The 22691-nt window shown below is 41.1% G+C and overlaps 1 protein-coding gene across 1 annotated transcript in view; it reads left to right on the top strand.

Annotated features, from left to right (window-relative positions):
• The window catches only part of LOC144505215 (lysine-specific demethylase 3B-like), a 115272-nt gene that overhangs the window by 29611 nt on the left and 62970 nt on the right, over positions 1 to 22691 (top strand). Inside the window, exons 2-6 of the mRNA XM_078231200.1 lie at positions 9730 to 9897; positions 10762 to 10875; positions 15987 to 16089; positions 19097 to 19221; positions 20449 to 20580. Coding sequence (XP_078087326.1) covers positions 9730 to 9897; positions 10762 to 10875; positions 15987 to 16089; positions 19097 to 19221; positions 20449 to 20580 — 642 coding nt within the window. The remainder of the gene's footprint in view (positions 1 to 9729; positions 9898 to 10761; positions 10876 to 15986; positions 16090 to 19096; positions 19222 to 20448; positions 20581 to 22691) is intronic.

The raw sequence follows: 22691 nt of genomic DNA, 5'->3' as shown, positions 1-22691 counted from the left end.
TACACTATTTTACAGAGCACTGGACGGTAACTGATGAGCTATGGTGTTGCCTGTAAGAGTGCAGTTGTTGAATTAAAAATAAAGTTTATTCATTAGTCACAAGTAGGCGTACATTAACACTGCAATGAAATTACTGTGGAAATCCCCTAGTCGTCACATTCTGGCGCATGTTCGGGTACACTGAGGGAGAATTTTGCATGGCCAATGCACCTGACCAGCATGTCCTTCGGACTGTGGGAGGAAACCGGAGCACCTGGAGGAAACCCACGCAGACATGGGGAGAATGTGCAAATTCCACACAGACAGTGACCCAAGTCAGGAATTGAACCCAGCTCCCTGGTGCTGTGAGGTAGAAGTGGTAACCACTGCAGCCTTCAGTCAGCCCTATCCCGAAACCTAATGGAACATTTGGCTATTTACAAAAATAGTGAACAGGGCGGCACAGTGGTTAGCACTGCTATCTCACAGTGCCAGGGACCCAGGTTCAATTCCGGCCTTGGGTTACTGTCTGTGTGGAGTTTGCACATTCTCCCTGAGTCTGCGTGGGTTTCCTCCGGGTGCTCTGGTTTTTGCACACATGCAAAAGGCTTGAACTTGAATATCAATGGAATTTTCATTTAAAAATTGGCAACTTTTGGAACAGGCTGAGCAACTTCAATAATGAAACCGATCTTTTGCCTTTCACTTGTGCTAGTCCAGTCCTGGCCAAGATAGTTTTTATGATTTTTTAAATGCAACTTTCACTTGTTTGTTTTTCCAGAGAGTGGCACAGATAATTCACTCCTTTCATTGAATCCCTACAGTGCAGAAGGAGGCCATTCGGCCCATTGAGTCTGCACTGACCACAATCCCACCCTGGCCTTACTCCCGCAACCCCACATATCTACCCTGCTAATCCCCCTGGAACCAGGGCCAATTTAGCATGGCCAATCAATCTAACCCGCACATCTTTGGAGTGTGGGAGGAAACCAGAGCACCCGGAGGAATCCACACAGACTCTGGGAGAATGTGCAAACTCCACACAGTCAGTAACCCAAGGCCGGGATTGAACCCAGGTCCTTGGCTAACTACTGTGCCACCGTGCTGCCTGGTTCACTATTTTTGTAAAAAGCCAAATGTTAAATTAGGTTTAGGGATAGGCTGACTGAATCAGCCCCATTCAGGGCTATTCAAGGAAAATATCCTTTAATACAGTCTTCCTTTTCTGCCTTGTGTTCATTTTACACTTTGCCATGATCTCAATTCTTTACATTTGTTGTACTTAATTACCTCCTCCCCGCTTATCATGAGTTCTTCCAGCCTGGCTCTTATTTTTAAACTGCCCATGTGAAAATTGTCTATGTGCAGCAGGTGGAATAACTGCTTTGGCCAACTTGGTCCAGTCTGTTCCTCTGCTATAGATCGATGCCTCCACAACTGGGCCATACAGCTGAATAACTTTGTCAAAATGCCCAGAAACATGACTTTAGAAAAACTTGTGAAGTCCAGTCTTTAAGGTACACATAAGAAACAGCTTCTTAAAAAAATTTGTGTAACAATAAAAAGTTTCCTTTTCACAACTTCTAAAGCTTTCATTCAGAGTTAGGTAAACTTTGATGTCAGACTTATTACCAAATAATTTCCAATTAAAAAGTTCCTAAGTCCCAAATCAGTATCTGTTGTGAAGTTAATGTTGAAGCCCATGTATCAATTTGTTCACAGGGTGTGCGTGTCACTGGCTAAGCCAGCATTTATTGCCTATCCCTAAATGTTCTTGAGATTGAGTAGGAGGGGCCCATAATTCACTGGAGTTTAATGGAAGGGAGGTAATCTCAATGAAATACAAAATACTTCAATGTCTTGGCAGTGTAGGTACTGATATGCTGTTTCCCATAGCTCAAGAGGTCAGCATTTGGGGGCCTGGTCCCAGGATAAGAGTTTGGCCGCTTCAGATTGCTGCAAAATTTCTTCTCTCAGGCTTGTGAACCTTTGGAATTCTGTAATCCAAATATCTGTCAATTCCAGGTCATTGACTATATTCACGGCTGAGATTGATTTGGATTCTTACAGGATTCGAGGGATATGGGGATCAAGTGGAAAAGTGGAATTGACGTTGAGGATCAGGCATCATCTTATTAAAAGCTTGAGGGGCTATTCGGCTTATTGCTCCTCTTCCATATGTTCTTGTGTAAGGAATGATTCACACATTTTTGTGCTTTTAGCAGAGAATATTCTTAGTCTTCAAGCAGAATTAGCGCTTGGCTTTCGGATCTTCAAATCCCATGTTGGAATAACTGAGCATTGTTCACTGAAGCTGTACAATTTACACAAGGCTGAAGTCTGCTGTAAGCTCTCAGAAGGGCTCAATGTGACTTGAAAATTATTTGAAAAAAATCCTTGGTGTTGGCAGCGAGAAAGTCATATAACCAGTAACTGTGAACTAGTTGTTATTTCTTGGTGGGAAATAGCTCTATCCTTTTTGTAGGTAGGACTTGTACTCTGCTGAAAGAAATAAGAAAATACCCCATTCCATCCAACCAAGTTCTCGTTTTTTTTTGCATCCATGGCTGAACGGTGTATGATACTGCAAGGATTAGTGGTAAGCCAGAAGGTTGAAAAAAAATTAGGAACCGGTCAAGGATGACTGAAAAATTAATTGAGGAAGAATTGAGAATATGAAAGAAAACTAGCAAGAAATATAAAAACAAGATAGCTTCTGCAATTTTATATGAAAAGGAAAAGAGTGGCTGAAGTGTCTCTTCGCGGGCAAGACTGGGTAATATAATACACTGTAACTCCTCTAAGAGGAATGCTTGGGACCATGGTATTTCTAGGTTTCAGAATAATGTTAGAATGCTTAATCATGAGTGTGTGAACCAGATATAAAACTGTGACAGAACATTATAAAGAGTGAAAAATGATAGTTTTATTTATCCAAAAAAGTCACAAAACATCATGAAGCAGTAGTATGTTATAAAACAGTTGATGGGAAGATAGTGTGGGAAATCACGAAACAATGACATTAGTCAGAGTCCTGTCTCCATTAACCTCTGTCATTCATCTGCCATCCAGATTGCCCTTACACAGCTGTTCCCAAACTGTGGGTTGTGACTCTCCATGGACATGCAGAAATAACATTTAGGGTTGCGGAGTTTTCTGATTTTTTTTTTACAGACTGATTTTAAATTTCAAAAGTGTCCATCCAATTATTCACTTCATATCTATTTTCTTAATCACAAGTTATTTCTACATTTATCTATATAATGCTATATTGTAAGCTTGTGTAGTATAAATATATTTTGTGATAAGGGCTGAATTACAGATCTTGGAATGTAACAGATCTAAATGCCACAATCTGGTAATTTCGGACCAGTGCGCTTAGAAATGCATTTCTCTGCACTAAGGCTCACCAATGAACCAAACCTTTATTGCGTTTCATAGAAACCCTACAGTGCAGAAACAGGCCATTCGGCCCATCAAGTCTGCACCGACCGCAATCCCACCCAGGGCCTACTCCCATATCCCTACACATTTACCCGCTAATCCCTCTAACCTACATATCTCAGGACACTAAGGGCAATTTTAGCATGGCCAATCAACCTAACCCGCACATCTTTGGGCTGTGGGAGGAAACCGGAGCACCCGCAGGAATCCCACGCAGACACGAGGAGAATGTGCAAACTCCACACAGACAGTGACTCCAGGTCCCTGGAGCCGTGAAGCAGCAGTGCTAACCACTGTGCTACCGTGCCGTTCTTACTGTAAGCTTATCTGAAAAGCATGACTAGCAAGGCATCTGCTCCTCTTGCCCTCATTCAGGTGCCGGGGATTCTAAAATTTATTCATGCAACTGCCAAAAGGCAATATTGTGAAGGGATCATTCTTATTATGTTGCATGTTGCAACACCACTAGTAGCCAGATCTGAGCTGCATGTGCATACAAAATAACTCCAGACAACTGGTCATTTTGGAGTTCCAAGATTTGAGAGGCTGCAGTGTAATAGGAACAAGGAAGTTGCAGAGATTTTGAAAAAGTATTTTGGATACCTCTTCATGCATAATACACAAAAAGATCCCAAGAACAGTATGAGATCAAGAGGCAAGAGAAGGGAGCTACTTAAAACAATCAGCGATCACTAGAGAAAAAGTGTTGAGAAAACTAATGGGACTAAAGGCTGAGACGTCCCCTGCCGGTTGATTGGAAAACGGCTAATGTTACGCCGCTGTTTAAAAAAGGAAGGAGACAAAAGGCGGGTAACTATAGGCCGGTCAGCTTAACGTCTGTAGTAGGGAAAATGCTGGAATCCATTATTAAAGAGGAGATAGCAGGGCATCTGGATAGAAATGGTTCGATCAATCAGACGCAGCATGGATTCATGAGGGGAAAGTCGTGCTTGACGAACATGTTGGATTTTTATGAAGATGTGACTAGGGCGGTTGATGGAGGAGAACCGGTGGATGCGGTGTTTTTGGATTTCCAAAAGGCGTTTGATAAGGTGCCCCATAAAAGGCTGCTGAAGAAGATTAGGGCACACGGAGTTGGGGGTAGTGTGTTAAAGTGGATTGGGGACTGGCTATCCGACAGGAAGCAAAGAGTCGGAATAAATGGGTGTTTTTCCGGTTGGAGGAAGGTAACTAGTGGCGTGCCGCAGGGATCGGTACTCGGGCCGCAACTATTTACCATTTATATAGATGATCTGGAGGAGGGGACGGAGTGTAGGGTAACGAAGTTTGCAGACGACACAAAGATAAGTGGAAAAGTGAATCGTGTGGAGGACGGAGAAGATCTGCAGAGAGATTTGGACAGGCTGAGTGAGTGGGCGAGGATATGGCAAATGGAGTATAACGTTGAGAAATGCGAGGTTATACACTTTGGAGGAAATAATAACAAATGGGATTACTATCTCAATGGAAACAAATTAAAACATGCTACCGTGCAAAGGGACCTGGGGGTCCTTGTGCATGAGACGCAAAAGCCCAGTCTGCAGGTACAACAGGTGATCAAGAAGGCAAATGGGATGTTGGCCTATATTGCGAAGGGGATAGAATATAAAAGCAGGGATGTCTTGATGCACCTGTACAGGGCATTGGTGAGGCCGCAGCTGGAATACTGTGTGCAGTATTGGTCCCCTTATATGAGGAAGGATATATTGGCATTGGAGGGAGTGCAGAGAAGGTTCACCAGGTTGATACCGGAGATGAGGGGTTTGGATTATGAGGAGAGGCTGAGGAGATTGGGTTTGTACTTGTTGGAGTTTAGAAGGATGAGGGGGGATCTTATGGAGACTTATAAGATAATGCGGGGGCTGGATAGGGTGGAGGCGGAGAGATTCTTTCCACTTAGTAAGGAAGTTAAAACTAGAGGACACAGCCTCAAAATAAAGGGGGGTCGGTTTAAGACAGAGTTGAGGAGGAACTTCTTCTCCCAGAGGGTGGTGAATCTCTGGAATTCTCTGCCCACTGAGGTGGTGGAGGCTACCTCGCTGAATATGTTTAAAGCGCGGATGGATGGATTCCTGATCGGTAAGGGAATTAAGGGTTATGGGGATCAGGCGGGTAAGTGGTACTGATCCACGTCAGATCAGCCATGATCTTATTGAATGGCGGGGCAGGCTCGAGGGGCTAGATGGCCTACTCCTGCTCCTATTTCTTATGTTCTTATATTACGGCTTTTAAATAAGTGGCTGAAGAGATAGTAGATGCATTGATTGCAATCTTCCAAAATTCCTTATATCCTGATCGGAAAAGCGCAAACATAAATAACACTTCAAGAAAGCAGAGGGATAGAAAGCAGAAAACTATAGGCTCTTAAACCAAACATTTGTCATTGGCAAAACACACAAATCCATTATTAAAGACATATAGGAAACTGTTATGCCCAGTAAAAGCATGTCAGATTCATAACTTTATTCTGTATAGAATTTCTAAAATGGCTTTCTGTTAAAAATGGACATTTGAAATGCAGCTAAGATAGTTACCAAGAGTGAGGTGACTTTTGCAATTTCTGCACAGACTATCTGAGGTCTCTGGAAAGTTCCGAATTGAATGACTATGGGTCATTGAGTGGGCATTTCAAAATGAAAACACTTGTGAAATCCGCACCTTGTATCATAGAAACCCTACAGTGCAGAAGGAGGCCATTCGGCCCATCGAGTCTGCACCGACCACAATCCCACCCAGGCCCTACCCCCACATATTTTACCCACCAACCCATCTAACCTACGCATCCCAGGACTCTAAGGGGCAATTTTTTTAACCTGGCCAATCAACCCAACCCGCACATCTTTGGACTGTATAATCTGGATTTATCCAGAACTCCAGTCCAGCCATCATGTCCCCAAATTCAACACTTAAAAAAAGAGAGGCGCAGGAACCACTTGATCAGAATGAGGCATGATAGGTCACCATAGGAACATGGGAATTAGGAACAGAAGAAGGCAAATTCAGCCCTTTGAGCCTGCTCTGCCGTTCAATCAGATCATGGTTAATCTCTCCCTGGTCTTAAATCAACCTCCCCACCTGTGTATGCGCATTTAGAACGGAACAATCTCATTAGTGACAGACAGCATGGTTTTGTAAGAGGGAGGTCGTGCCTTACAAATTTGGTGGAGTTTTTTGAGGAAGTGACAAAAACGGCTGACGAAGAAAGGGCTGTGGATGTCGTCTATATGGATTTCAGTAAGGCATTTGACAAAGTTCCTCATGGCAGGTTGGTTAAGAAGGTTAAGGCTCATGGGATACAAGGAGAGGTGGCTAGATGGGTAGAGAACTGGCTTGGCCACAGGAGACGGAGGGTAGCAGTCGAAGGGTCTTTTTCCGGCTGGAGGTCTGTGACCAGTGGTGTTCCGCAGGGCTCTGTACTGGGACATCTGCTATTTGTGATATATATATAAATGATTTGGAAGAAGGTGTAACTGGTGTTATCAGCAAGTTTGCGGATGACACGAAGATGGCTGGACTTGCGGATAGCGATGAACATTGTCGGACAATACAACAGGATATAGATAGGCTGAAAAATTGGGCGGAGAAATGGCAGATGGAATTTAATCCAGATAACTGCGAAGTGATGCATTTTGGAAGAACTAATGTAGGGGGGAGTTACACAATAAATGGCAGAGCCATCAAGAGTATAGAAACACAGAGGGACCTAGGTGTGCAAGTCCACAAATCCTTGAAGGTGGCAGCACCGGTGGAGAAGGTGGTGAAGAAGGCATATGGTATGCTTGCCTTTATAGGATGGGGTATAGAGTATAAAAGCTGGAGTCTGATGTTGCAGCTGTATAGAACGCTGGTTAGGCCACATTTGGAGTACTGCGTCCAGTTCTGGTCACCGCACTACCAGAAGGACGTGGAGGTTTTAGAGAGAGTGCAGAGAAGGTTTACCAGGATGTTGCCTGGTATGGAGGGTCTTAGCTATGAGGAGAGATTGGGTAAACTGGGCTTGATCTCCCTGGGAAGACGGAGAATGAGGGGAGACCTAATAGAGGTGTACAAAATTATGAAGTGTAGAGATAGGGTGAACAGTGGGAAGCTTTTTCCCAGGTTGGAGGTGACAATCATGAGGGGTCACGGGCTCAAGGTGAAAGGGGCGAGGTATAACTCAGATATCAGAGGGACGTTTTTTACACAGAGTGGTGGGGGCCTGGAATGCGCTGCCAAGTAGGGTGGTGGAGGCAGACACGCTGGCATTGTTTAAGACTTACCTCGATAGTCACATGAGCAGTCTGGGAATGGAGGGATACAAACGAATGGTCCAGTTGGACCAATGAGCGGCACAGGCTTGGAGGACCGAAGGGCCTGTTTCCTATGCTGTACTGTTCTTTGTTCTGTTCCCCATATCCCTTTTTCCCTTTTTATTATAAATATGTCTATCTCCTTCTTGAAACCATTCACCATCCATCTTCCATTGTTACACAATGTGTCTTCTCGCTTCAATCTTTCTCGACGGTCAATAGAAATGCTGATAGTGATAAAACTGTCTTCAGGTAACAAATCTTTTAATCCTAAGAACCACACAGAGACCAAGTCAGTCTGCGGGCAACAACCGCAGAGACAGTAGCTGAAAAGGAAACCGCATCTTTGCCTTTTAAAATCTGGAGACCTGTAATATCTCCCTGGCTGTTTCTTTTCAAGTCCACCAGCGCCTGGTAAGAGTGTAAGCAACTTACTCTGTGACCTGCTGAAAATCCATCTATTTGAGGGAATCCTGCAATAATCCTAATGTAAGACATGAACTATTTGAATCCATCTAGACTACCCTTCAGGAGTGAATTTTTTAATGACTTGTATAAGTGCACTAACCTCTTTAGCTGTATTTTATGTGAATGAATACTGGGTGAATGATTTTCATGGAGTGTGTGAGAGTAAATAACCCTCTTTATTTAAACCCATGAAATCTATTCAAATTGACCATACACTCGGGTTAGGAAATATACACACCTTCCTTTTCAAAAACATGCTGATTACAGACTGTAAGGGATAGGATGTGGGGTTTCAGTTCTCTGTCGTCCCTGTGAAGTTGTCCACTGGCAGAAAGAATAGAAAAACAGAATTTGCAGAATGCTGTAATACAGAGGGATCTGGGTGTACTTGTACATATATCAAAAAATGGTAGCATGCAGGTACAGCAATTAATTAGGAAGGCAAATTGAATGTTTTTTGCAAAGTGGGTGAAGTAAACAAAATAAAGTCATGCTACAACTACACAGTGCATTGGTGAAACCATACCTAGAGTACTGGGTACAGTTTTGATCTCCATCCTGAGGATATATTTGTATTGGAATCAGTGTAGAAAAGACTCACTGATTCCTGAGATGAAAGAGGTATCTTCTGAGGAATGGTTGAGCAAGTGTGCCTTGACATTAAGACCCGGGTGACTTAAGATAGTTTCTGTACTTCTCATCCTTAACTGTATTGTTGCTCTGAGCTGTTTTCCCACTGCTCAGTCCTACCATTGTTAAAAGAAAGGGCATTGCTGCCAATCAGCAATAAGAGGTGATTAAGGGTGGAGGACCCTCACAGAAGGGATCTTATTTTTGGCGGACTCCTTGAAAACTTCTCATGGATCCCTGATCTACATTCTAGATGTGTTCCTGTTGTGGTTTTCCATTTTTTTTTACAAGTACACGGCAAAACAAGTTGTTTTGAATATTGTTTGACTATACCTTTGTGTGGCATCTTGGGATGCTTTTCAAATTAAAATAACTCAAAATTGATTTAAATTCAAATAAGTGTGAGTGGTGAGTTAGTAGATCAGCAAGTCATTGAAACCATTTAATCTCTGTCAACTAGAAGGGAAAAGTGCAATTGAGGAAACCTACGTGGTTTCCCTTTTTTTCCAATCCTACTATGTTTTACAAAAGCAATATACTGCAGATGGTGGATATCTGAAATCAAAAGTAAAATGCTGGAAATGTTCAGGTCAGACAGCATCTGTGGAGAGAGAGAAACGCTTAATGTTTAGGGTCTGTGACCTATCACCAAAAATGTTCATTCTGATAAAGGATTGTGCCCAAAATGTTAATTTGTCTTTGTTGACTCTTTATTTCCTACATTTCTGCCTGTCTTAGCTTTCCAAACTTCGTTATCCCCAGGCCCCCACTTTTTGTTTGACATACGTTCTTTGAAAGTAAATATATTTTTCTGTTCAATATTAATGCAATTGGTGTTCCTAACCTAATAAATCTAAAAATGAAGTGATTCAAATTAAATTTGGATTGTAGCATCATTCTTAATTACTTTGTGTTGCAGGTGTATGTTGAATTTGATGATTCACGGTGGAAAAAGCAAGCCTGGGTGAAAGCTTATGCTGAAGACATCCTCGTTTTCCTTGTGGAACATACCCTGGTGTGGGCCCCCAGGAAAGATTCAGTCCTCTCACCGGGAGGAAGGATTAATGCTAGCCAATGGCCTGCCTTGGTAAGAAAAAATGTTGTCTCTTCTGCAATTCAGAGTAAAGTGTCTAGTATTAGGTGTTCACTGCACTTCTTAACCCACTTGATCTGTTCCTAATTAATGCATCTGTGGTTTAAATCACTGGAACCTGAGTGAAATTATGACTTCAAGCGGGTATGCTGAGTGTATTAATTCAATGGAAGCTAGACCTGATTTGTTTGCATCAAATGAGATTTTTGTCAGCAAATAGTAAACATTTTTTGATATGTTAAAGTTATAATCTAGGCTCTGGAAATTATATGTATGTTGACCATTCTAATGTTTGAATAGAATAGGTAATGTGAAATTCCACTCCTTGCTGTGGTTCACATATAGGTTCTCCAAACACCCAAAAAAGGTGCACTACTTGAACATATTCCTTTTGTTTGCAAAAAATGGGTCCCTGAGTATGATTGCATGTTTATTTAGCATGACTTCCATTGTAATCTTGGTCCTTAAAATGTGACAATAGATAACAGTAATTGGTGGGTCCTTACTTTGTGCTTGGGCAGTGGCCAACAATTCCAGAGGCTTGGTGAATGAGCTTGCTCTTTATCTGGGAATATATTTTCTCATTATTTGGTCTGGATTTTAATTGCAATGGCCACTGGTGTTACTGTGATTATTGTTTGCATGAGTGGCTAATCTGTCAGATCTCCCCCCAGTAACTAAGTACATATGTGTTCATTTCTACTGTGCTCTTGGAATCTGTTTGTAAACTCTGGAATTAAATGAAAATCTATTTCAAAACTTGAGTTTATTCATTCGTTAGATCACTGTATAGTCTATATCGTGCCCTTTTTTGTGGTGTGATATGTAATTAGTTTATTTTTTGCTTTGTATTTGCAGACTTATAAAGCACTGGTAGATAAAATTGGGTTGGGTTCCATCGTTCCAGTTGAGTTTTTTGGTGACCGGGTAACAGACTTTTCTGCTGATGGTGCTGCCCTTCGACTATTTAAGGTAATTTACTTTTGTCTCATTTAATATTATTGCTGCATGTAGCTTTTTTCCAATTCTGCAGTGTTATCATAACCTTAAATCAATGCAGTCTCTTGTTCTGGAAAAGTCATCTGTCAGTTCAAGAATTTGCTTTCCAATAATTGTTGTAAGAGTGCCACAGCTCTGAATAGTTTTCTCGCTAAGTTTCAACAATCCAATACCTTGAATTCATAGACCGTAGTTTTGGAATTTAAACTTATTCTAAATATTTGAAAATTGAGTTGTGTAGGAATTGGCTGTAAAACTGAATGAGAACCTTCAACCAGTATGGGTTTTGTTGGCTCCTCTTTACCTGTGCTCATGATTATTATACTACACATTGGAATCATAGAATCACTACAGTGCAGAAGGAGGCCATTTGACCAATCAATCTGCACCGACCCTCTGACAGAGTATCTTACCCAGGCCCCCTTCCCCACCCCATGCTTGTAACCCCACACAGTTACCATGGTTAATCCATTTAACCTACACATCTTTGGGCATAAAGGAGCAATTTAGTGTGGCCAATCCACCTAACTTGCACATCTTTGAACTGTGGGAGGAAACCAACGCTGACACTGGGAGAATGTGCAAACTCCACATAGACAGCCACCCAAGGCCAGACTCCAACCTAGGTCCCTGACGGTGTGAGGAGGCAGTGCTAACCACTGTGCCACCATGCCTCCCCTTGGGAATGTGGGTTTTAAATTTGAACTTGTCTAGTCACCTGCATGTCTATGTAATCGGCTTGAGGAGCATAATGATCTGTATTTTAAAATGCAATTCTGAAGATTTACTTCGGTGTAATTGACGTATCTGCTTATTTTGAGAGATCTCTGTGATTATTTAAACTGCACTATCACAAGACTGGCTTTTGTCTTTTCACATTTAATAATATGCTGTACACGGAAAATCTTTTATTCAGCAACCTGTTCTGGTTTGTCCTATTACCACTGAGTGGAGGAGGGGAGAGAGTCTTGACTTCCATATTTGCATCTTGCTGACTACAAGGCTGTTGAGATAGAAGTGTTTGAATTCTTGGGAATGGAGGAGTATAAGGCTCCCCCTTTGTTTGAAGAATCAACAAAGGTTGTGCAGAGTGTTTTTCCTTGCAAACGTTGGAAACCCAGTTGGAGTGCAAAGGTTGCAGTCATTGTAACTAAACATTTTATTAATTCACACATGGGCCCACCCTTTTTAGATGCAGAAGTTCATTTGTGCACAATTGCTGTTCTCTTCTGCAATGTACCTTTGCAAGCACAGATCTCTTAATATTGAAAACAATATTGGACTATTAACCTGTTGCAAACCTTGTACAAATGCCATTCCAATCCCCAGTCAAGGAGAAAAAAGACCAAATCTGAAACAAACAATATGCTGGAAATGCAGCAGGTTAGTCAGCATTTGTGGAAGGAAATTGCATTTATTGTTTTGTGTTTGTCCTTGAGAATTGAAAATGAAAAAAACGGAAATTTTCACGCTATTGGGGGAGGAAGAAGAGAGCAGATCGGAAAGGTAGAGAAAAGTTTTGGTATATTAGATGATGTAGCAAATCATCTGTTGGGAAATGGAAAGTATCAAAGAAATTAAAATCTTAACAAAACAAAGTACATGTGAAAAACTAAGGCAATGGGAGGCACAACTATGGGGAAGGGACAAATAGGAAGGACAAATTGTAAACGCAACTTGCCAATCGGGCCTAACACTACAACAAATATTGCTGGCAGCATACACTATAGCCATCAATTCCGAACCGAGAAAGAAATGGTATAAGCCAACCCCATCAATGTTCTGACAGAGTGCCAACATGCCAAAGGTTAAACGGTTGCCCCTTCTCCTCCCCGGTGCTGACAGAAATCACCAGCATCTCTTGCTGTTGGGAAAATAAAAGATATAGTTCAAGTCTGAAGTTAATATTCATTCCACAAGGCTGCAGGATGCTGAAAAATCGTTCTAGCAGTTTGCATTGAGTTTGATTGGCACAGTGGTAGAGACTAATGGTCAAGTGGTCACAGTGGCATGGGAATGGTGGGATTGGGTGGGTTGGCATAAAGCTGATAAGCAGTAGGGATCTTAGAATCTCACTGCCTGACAATGTAAAGGAGTTTGCACCGCAAACAGCAATAAAAGCAACTAGACTGGAGGAAATGCACTGAAATTGCTATCCCATACAAAATGTTTGTTTGAGATTTTAGATAATGATATGAGAGACAGTGAATGAATCGATGTTGCATCTCTTGCGATTAGGTGGGGAGGACATCTGGAAGTTGGGAGAGTGGAAGAGTGAAGCAGAATATTGTGGGAAAGGAAGGAGGAAATATATTTTGTCACTAGATCATGTGGCTAAATGGTCTGGTGAATACTGGTAGGTGGGAAGCTGATGACTGGATTAGTGAAGGGGGAGGCGGTGAACAGCGATTCCGGTTGGTCTGAGTAAATTTGGAGAGGAATGGAAATCTTCACTGAATGCAAAGGATAATTTGGAACTATGGTTTTGAAACCAGGATTGTCAAAATAGTCCAAAGTGAAGCTGAAAAAGAAATAGTCTTTATAAAGCAGGGAGGAAGTAAGCCCGTTGCCAGAGTGAAAGCTCCAAAATGAGAAGAACAAGTGATTGGAAATTGGAAGCATGGCAAGCCAAGTATTTTGAATCAGAACAGAAGAAGGAAATAGCACCAACACAATTATCAATGTGATGACAGAATAGATCTGGAAAGGAATCTATGTAACATTGAATCAGAGTGTTTAACATTAGCTACAAAAAAATGCATACCTGAGATCTGCATGGGCTCCCAAAGTTACATCATTTACCTGGAGCAAGTTAGTGGGACTAAAAGAGAAGTCATTGAAGATTCAAGTATAAGTTAAGCAGTCAGTGAATAGTGATACGAATTGGTGATCGGCTGAAAATCTTTTTGATGGGGCATTCTGAGGGCCCAGAGTATGTTTTGGGGAGAGTTGGAAGTGTATAGATAGTGGATTATGTTTCAGAGTGAAGAGATTTTTAGAGCTGGAGAACTTGAAATAGCCTGAACTTTAAAGGGTTATAGAAGTCACAGATATAGATACAGAGATGGGGAAGAATTTGCTTCAGATAAGACAGAATAGTTAGGCTGAAGCAATTAGTATACCAGAATAGCCTTGTTTGTATATCTTGCAGAGGAGTTAAAAGACTGCCCAAGCAGGGTGGGGAAGCTGAGGCTGGATCTGGTGAAATCTGAAGGACATGTTATTAGCAATTGGGCAGTAATGGTTTAGTATTCAGTAGTGCGTCATGGGAATGGAAGGAGTCATTGGAGATTGGCATTTGACTTTGACAAAGTGGAGGTTCTGCTGCAGATATCAACAGTGCACTTTTGTAAGCAGATTTAATGATGAAGTTCATAATTAGTGATAGGGAATTGTGTTTTGATTCTCACCCATTTATGGTCCTTTCCCTTGGTGTGTTATGCCAATTGATATAATTTTCAAGGAGATGGAGGAACAGAGATTTGGAAGCCTTCGTGCACAAACCTTTGAAGGTGTCAAGACAAATTGAAAAGGATGTTAATAAGGCACATGGGACCTTTGACTTCATAAATAAAGACTTAACGTTCAAAAGCAAGGCAGTTATGTTAAAATATTTATTAAACAATGGTTCGGCTACCATCTGTGATATTTTGCCCAATTTTGGGCACCTTGTCTTAAGAAGGATTTCAAAGCTTTGGTGTTGGTGCAGAGGAGATTTACTAGAATGGAGAGACTAGAGAAGCAGCAATTGTTCTCTTTGGAGCAGAGAAGGTCACGGGGAGATTTAATACGTGTTCACAATCATGAAGGATTTTTACAGATTAGATGAGGAGAAATTAAGTTTCCAGTGGCAGAAGGGTTGGCAATCAGGGAACTGACACTAATTGGAGAGCTCTTTCCAAGAACAATCACAGGCATGATGGCCTGGGTGACCTCCTGTGCTGTTTATGATTTTATGGTGACATTTTTGTTTCTTTAATTTCTTCATATAATGTCTTCTGGGGTTTTTTTTTTACTTTTTGCTCCCCATCCCCTTTTTCTGTAGGTCCTATTAGCATCTTTGTACCTGTTTAATTTTACAATTCTGAGGAAGGGCTCAGCTTCTTTCTGTAGATGTTGACTGACATCTTCTCTTCCCAGTAATTTCACTTTTAGTCCCGGTGCAGATGGTTAGCAAAACTGATCAGACCTTTCTTTGAATGCTTTTTCACTAAAATGATGGCTGGTATTTCACCAAGGCTGGAAAAGGAAGGGTGGGTGTTCCCTCTTTGGCTGACCAAGTGGCTCCCACTGGATTGCCCGCTTCCACCTGTTTGTTATTCAATCAGAGGGCCAGAAACTCAGACTCTGCATTGCCAGCAGGAGCAGTAGCCCCTGCTGGGGCTGCATCTTGATGGATGCACACCCTCAGAACTGGTAAGTGGAATCAGGGGACACTAGGTCAAGTCAATGGCCGCAGTGAGGGAAGGGGATTGTTGTGGGCAAGCAGTACTGATGCTGCCAGGAGTCCCTTTGTAGGCTGCAGAATGCCTAAAGAGGGAAACAACCCCCCCGCCCCAAACCTCCCTCCACCCAACAGCATACAGGAAGGCCCTGCCAGTTTCTCATGGTGGAGGGTTACATACCATTGGTGGTGATGATTTTGGGGAGGTGGGTGGGGGGAGACATTTGGTGACTTAAATGGCACATTGGACTCCAAATGAGCACGCCATGTGTCACCTTTCCTGTGGTTGACAAAATAGCATAGGATATCATGGGGAGTACCCAATGTCATTTTGTTGGCCTTCCTCCTTCTGAATCCATTCCCAAAGAATCCATAAAATACATCCCAATGATTCAAACCAAATGTGGCAATAGGTAGAACCAGTGGAATCTGGAAAGGTTACAGAAGTGCAAGAAGTATTGTTAAAGTCATGCTGTTAATAAGTGGACAACAACAGCTCTCTGGGTTACATGGTGTCTTTAAAAACCTCATTAACAATCTAAACCTGCCTACATGATGTTTTAAACCGTAGTGTGAATTGACGGAATACTGATGTTTAATCAATTTTGATTTTTTTTTCCATTTTTCCACTTCTCTTCAGGAGGATCCTGACAGTCAGAATCCCATTGTCCAGGATAATCAAAAACTTCAGGAATCAATGAAATCTTGGATCAGAGAAAAGAAAATTCAAGAAATTCTCAGAGGTATTGTAGATCGAAACAGTATTGTTGCATATTAAATTATAAATTGTTCTATTTTTAAAATAAATCAAGGATTCTCCAGAATTGAATGTTTGTTGAAGCTATGTATGGAATGATACGTTTCGCAAGCCAGTACTGATTGTGGAATGGTGCAATATGATTTTAATTTCAATAACTTGCCACTGGTTCATTTCCAATGCAAATGTCATTCGTTTTAAATATCAGGAGAGGAAAATTGACATGAAATGTCTCACGAAAAGAACATCCTTATGTAAACACAATCCCCCTCTCACCCATATTAATAAATGGTAGTTGGGTTGCTCAGTTATTAGGCTCTAGGTTCTTCCATTTCATCCATACACCATGATTCTTCCTCTAAGCACCTAAAAAATCTCCGATATGCTTCAGATTACCTTCACTCAACAGGGTGTAACTTTTCCCAGGGTTTTGTAATGAGAATGATGACATAAAATGTGCATGTTTGCGTCAATTCATTGATTCTAATTGATTTCCATGTGTGATACTTTAGCACACCCTGTGGAAGAGTGAGGAATCACTGACAGCAACTTTGGACTTCTGCATTGAACTGCAGGTGTGCAGACTCGCTAGGGTTGCTGTCAGTTTCACAGAGTAATGCTGATAATTTTAAAGTCATTACAACTGTTTCTGTTAGCTGCTGTGGACTTATGGACTTTTAAAACTTTTCCTACGTTGCGTTTAACCTATGAAGGTTTCTTGCCTCTGTCGCATTGCTATTTCTGATCTATTTCGCTGCATTGAACTCATAAAATTAAAAGTTGGGAGATGTGTGGTTTATGGTGATTGGAGGTGTTATCTAAGTGATCTGAACGTAGTTAACAAAATCCCTGCAAGTGCAACCACTGCTCTTTTGTCCTCCTAATTAATCCTATACCTCCACTTCCCCAATCCACAAATGTAGCCTTCCGGCAATTATTGCATCAGGTTACAACTATATACTTGATCTGGATTACAGAAGAATGAAACGGAAGTTGACAACAGTTTTCCTAAAGCTGGAACTAATTGGAGGTTTTGACCCAAAAGAAGATGAATTTTCCATTTATTTGTCCTCTTTGTTTTGGTTGCTTGGATTCTACAAAATTGTGTACTAAGAAAACTCAACTGAAGGTGGGGAATTTTCAACAGCGCGATGGCGCCAAGTCATGACCCATTGAAGAATCATTAGGAAAATAAAAGCAATTAAATATTAAGATGTGAAAACAGACTTGCAGAAGGGAAAAGACTAGCGAAAATTAACAAGTTAGAAGCCAGATGTTGGTGGATTTCTCTCAAACTATAAGATAGTGCCCATTGGATATCCCTGAAGCATTGAGTTATGTGGGTCATGTCGGTGATTTTTTTTTCCACTGGAAACCACAGGTTTTTGCCATGTTTTCATTCTGCTTATACACATAGAATGTTAAATGGCAAATTTTCATTTCTCCTATTATTTTTAGTGAATGTTTTGCTCATCAATTAGATCTATTACATAAAACAACTTCTATTATATCGCACTTTGAAGATAGAAAACGGTTCAAACCACTTTGGATATGAGGATAAAAGATGGATGGAAGGAATTTTTTAACAAGTGAATGTCGAACCATAGTGTGACATTTAGAAGAATCGATTGAAGAGCTGTAATTCTACAGTATCTCATAGCTAGATTCTGTGAGGAAGGATAATGGATGTGTGTTCCCTCGTCATCAGGGCAGTTTCTGCATTTAGATAAGTCGCATTAGTACCGAACACACAAAATCTCATCAAGTTCCTAATCCCCATCAGTGGATATTGGAGCTTGTTTCCTTGAAAAGGGTTTTTTGTCAGAATGGGATCTGGTGTGTTTTTGGTCCTGGTACCTTTCAAGATCAATCCATACGTAAATAGTCACAGGAAGCGATTAACGTTGCAACTATTCTTTTTTGCTGTCTCAGTTGAACTAATGAGAAAATGTGGATCCTGCGATCCCACAATGCACTGGCAAAATGCAACAACAGTAAGATTTTTAACAACACCAGGTTAAAGTCCAACAGGTTTATTTGGTAGCAAATGCCATTAGCTTTCGGAGCGCTGCTCCTTCATCAGATGGAGTGGATATCTGCTCTCAAACAGGGCACACAGAGACACAAAATCAAGTTACAGAATACTGATTAGAATGCGAATCTTTACAGCTAATCAAGTCTTAAAGATACAGACAATGTGAGTGGAGGGAGCATTAAGCACACTACCATCCACGAAATGCAACAAGCCAGACAAAACATACAATGCATAACATATTCCTTCCTCTGATTGGAAATGTTGGTTTGACAAAACAGGAAAAAAGGTAGATTGTCTCAAAAAAAAAGTGGGTTCAGCCTAACTACAATTCAGGTGCTCATGAGGTCTTCTCTGCCGATGTGGGTTGCAGCAGACCTTGTGCGTTTATAGAGTAATGTTTATTGAAGACTGATAACTTAGAGCTGAATTTGAAATTTTATCTAATGGTGAAAGGGACATTTCTTCAACATTTCTTCCTGGAGTTTAGTGCCAACTTGATAACATCATGGTAGCAGGCAAGACTGATGAGGATCATCTCAAGAACTTGGATTTCGCCCTCGTCGCCAGTTTTGTTTTTGGTCCTGATACCTTTCAATATCAGCCAGTTCCCAAACAGTCAACAGGAGGTCATTAACATTGCAACTGTTCTTTATTGTTATGTCAGTCAAACTAATGAGAAAACATGGATCCTGAAATCCCACAATGCTACGGCTTATAAAGTACAGCAAGCCAGACAAAACATATAATACATAACAGGATCCAACAGCATGTTTTTGATAGTCACCAGTTGTTGTAATTTTTGTTCATTGTTCCAAGTATGACAATGCACAAAAACTGAATTTTGAAGGGTACATTGATTGCTCTATTGTAACTTTCTGTGTGTACTCTGAGTTGGATTGCTGGTTAAATTTTTCATGAACTGGTTGCTTTCATTTTACGGCTCCATTATGTCTTTTAGGTCCTTACAGTTTGCAGGGACATAGAGTAAAGATCTATCAACCAGACTCTTCCGAAGAATGGATCTTTGCGATTGTTGCACATCATGACCCTGCTACGGGTACCATGGTGGTTACCACAGAACAGGTACAATATGATGCTAACTTTAAACATACATTATAGTTTGCTTTCCCATTTCACATGTTCCACCAGAAGTGAAAATCTGTGTTTCAGGGTTGTCTAGGACTTGAATAATTTCCCTTTTGCTTAAGAGCATTAAGAGCATTCAAATAGTTATCGGATAACCCCCCATATAGATGATATTGGAATAGTGTAGATTAGAGGGGCTTTAGATTGGTTCCACTGGTCGGCGCAACATCGAGGGCCGAAGGGCCTGTACTGCGCTGTTATGTTCTATGAAAGCCAGTCTGTGCTCTTGGTTAGATCTTGTGGGCATTTGATGTTTACCCTGACGGGTGTAGTGGAGGGTGAGTAATGTTGTTTACGGTAGCACTAGAGAAGTCTTTATCCACATTCTCCTTGCCTAGGATTTTGTGGATGTTGGATTTTGAAGACAGTATGATGGTGAGGAAGACTGATGTAAAATGTAAACTGATGTTGACATTGAACCAAGGAGCATACTACACTCAGAAATAGGGGAAGCCCTAATAGAATAATTATGTATGATGGAAGCACCATAGTTCTGTGGGTTACGAGGCTTTTGTGGAGATATTTTGAATCCAGAAGAAGACAACTGTACAGCAGCAAGCTACTGGACTAAATGATGTGACAGGGCTCAGATATGGGGAGAACTGCTGGTATTAGTGAAGAAAAACCCCCAATTGTGAAAGATCAGAAGAAAACACATTTGAGGAAAGATAGTTTAGCATATCATCTAGAAAGACGAGCTTTTCAACTTTCAACCTATTTTTACTGGCCAATAAGTATTTGCATTTGACATTGTCTTTTTCAACTTTTGATGCAGATCCTTTTTTGCATTTGACGATTACCAAAAAGAGTTGAAAAACACATTTTTGAAATTTAAAAAAATTCCACAAGAATACCATTTAATTTCTCTCCATACCCCACCAAAAAAAGGGGATTTTCACAATGACTTAATTTCAGTGTTAATGTAAGCCTGCTTGTGAGACTAATAAATAAAATTTAAAAAACTTTCAAAGATATTCTGACAATTTTTGATGCTTGAAACTGTGATCACATTATATTGAATTCACTGACTCAGTTAAAATGGGGATCACATCTAATTTGGCAGTGGCCTGGTCTTCAGGTTATTGTCAACCCTGGGCAGTAGATATCTCATATATTTAAGGACATGTAGGTATGTTTCTGTTGTTTTCTTGCCTTTCATAATAGGAACAGCAGGCAAAGACTGTTGATCCTGTGCGGATTTATATCACACTTGTGGATGAAGTACTTCAATTACTGAAAGGAGAAGTTGGGATTCTATCGAAAAACATTGAACCAAATGAAAGCAATGCAGCAATGGTGAGTGAGATAAGTTCTTACTGTAATCTTTTGAAGGGTTTTCCAATCACTGTTTTCTATTATTGGTCTCTACCCACGTAAGAACATATGAAATAGGAATGGGGTGGACTATTCAGCCCCTCAAGCCTGTTCTGCCATTCATTAAGATCATGGCTGATCCGACAGGCCTCATATCCACTTTCATGCCCTTTCCCTGTAATCCTTGACTTCCTTACTGATAAAAAAGCTATCTCAGTCTTAAATATACACAATGATCTGCCCCCACAGCTATCTGTGGCAAGGTATTCCAAAGACTCTCAACCCTCTGAGTCTTAATTTGGCACCCCTTTACACTGAGACTATGTCCTCTGGTCCTAAGGGTAATATCCTCTCAGCATTTACCCTGTCAAGCCCCTTAAGAATCCGATATGTTTCAATGAGATCACCTTTCATCCTTCTAAATTCCAACCTGTTTAACCTTTCCATGTAAGACAATCCCTCCATACCAGGGATCATCCGAGTGAACCTTCTCTGAACTGCCTCCAATGAAACAAATATCTTGCCTTCCAAACTGCTCTCAGTACTCCAGGTCTGGTCTCACCAGTACCTTGGACAGTTGCAGCAAGACCTCCCTACTTTTACACTCCAACCCTCTTGAAATAATAGCCTTCCTGATTACCTACTTGTGTGCTAGTTTTCTGTTTTGTGCACAAGTACCCCCAAGTCCCTTTGTGTTGCACTTTTCTGCAATTTTTCTCCATTAAATAATCCTTCAAGTCATTAATATATATTATAAACAGTTGCAGTCCCAGCGCTGATCCCTGTGGAACCCCACTGGTTACAGGACACCAACCTAAACCCCACTGGTTACAGGTCGCCAACCTGAAAATGAACACCTTGCCCTCACTCGCCAATTTTCTATCCATGCCAACTACCTCCATCAACATAGGCTCTTTTCCTATGACTTAACCTTTTGTGTGGTACCTTGTCAAATGCCTTCTGTAAGTCCAAATGCAACGCATCTACTTGTTCCCCTTTATCCATTCTGGTTAAGAATTCCTCAAAAAAACCTCTAATAAACTGGACATGATTTCCCTTTCATGAAGCTATATTAACTCTGCCCGATTAGATGATGATTTTTCAGATATTCCGCAATTGCTTCCTTAATAATTGGTTCCAACATTTTTCGAACAATAGATATTAGGCTAATTGGTTTATAGTTGCCTGTTTTTTGCCTCCCTCCCTCCCTTTTTAAATACAGGTGTCACATTGGCAGTTTTCCAATCCTCAGGTACTTCTCAGAATCCAAGGACTTATGGAAAATTGCAACAGTGCATTCACTATCTCTATAGCTACTTCTTTTCGGATCTTAGGATGCAAGCCATCAGGGCCTTGTTCAGATTGCTCTGCTTCTGCTGCTGCTTCAATTCATAGTGGGGCAATATTGAAACTTTCCTTCCTCTTGTACTGAGTAAGGCCTTTGAGTCCCCAGCTCAGAATGGTATTTTAAGCTCTGCTTGGGTAGCATGGGAGATAAACTATATTATATTGTTGCTATATATTGGTGCTGTGATGGTATGTACTTTTAAGCTATTATGCACTCTTTTGGCCATACAGTAATAGCTATGATTGTTTGATATTTACTGATGTGATCAAACTGGAAATAAGTTTCAAATAGCCTTATTTAAAGGCAGAATGTTATTTCTAGTAAAAGTATCAGGTTTTGGTTTGACAGCCAAATTCTGCATTCTCTGAGTGTGTTTAACATGTTCTATGTTAGGTTGCTAGACCATTTTGTACTCCTAGAATCTCCGCAGTGCAGGGGGAGGTAATTCGACCCATCGAGCCTTCACCGATAACAATCCCACCCAGGCCCTATCCCCATAACCCCACGCATTTACGGTGCTGGTCCCCTGACACTAAAAGGCAATTTTGCATGGCTGATCAACCTAACCCACACATCTTTGGACTGAGAGTGGAAACCGGAGGAAACCAACGAAGGCACAGGGAGAATGCGCAAGCTTGATACTGACAGTGACCTGAGGTTGAATTGGACCAGGGTCCCTGGCGTTGTGAGACAACAGTGCTAGCCACTGTGCTACCCTGGTGGCGTGTTTCTCCTTCTGTATGTT

This window comes from Mustelus asterias, chromosome 16 (assembly GCF_964213995.1).
Source record: "Mustelus asterias chromosome 16, sMusAst1.hap1.1, whole genome shotgun sequence".
NCBI lineage: Eukaryota > Metazoa > Chordata > Chondrichthyes > Carcharhiniformes > Triakidae > Mustelus > Mustelus asterias.
This window is presented reverse-complemented; position numbering and strand designations above follow the sequence as displayed.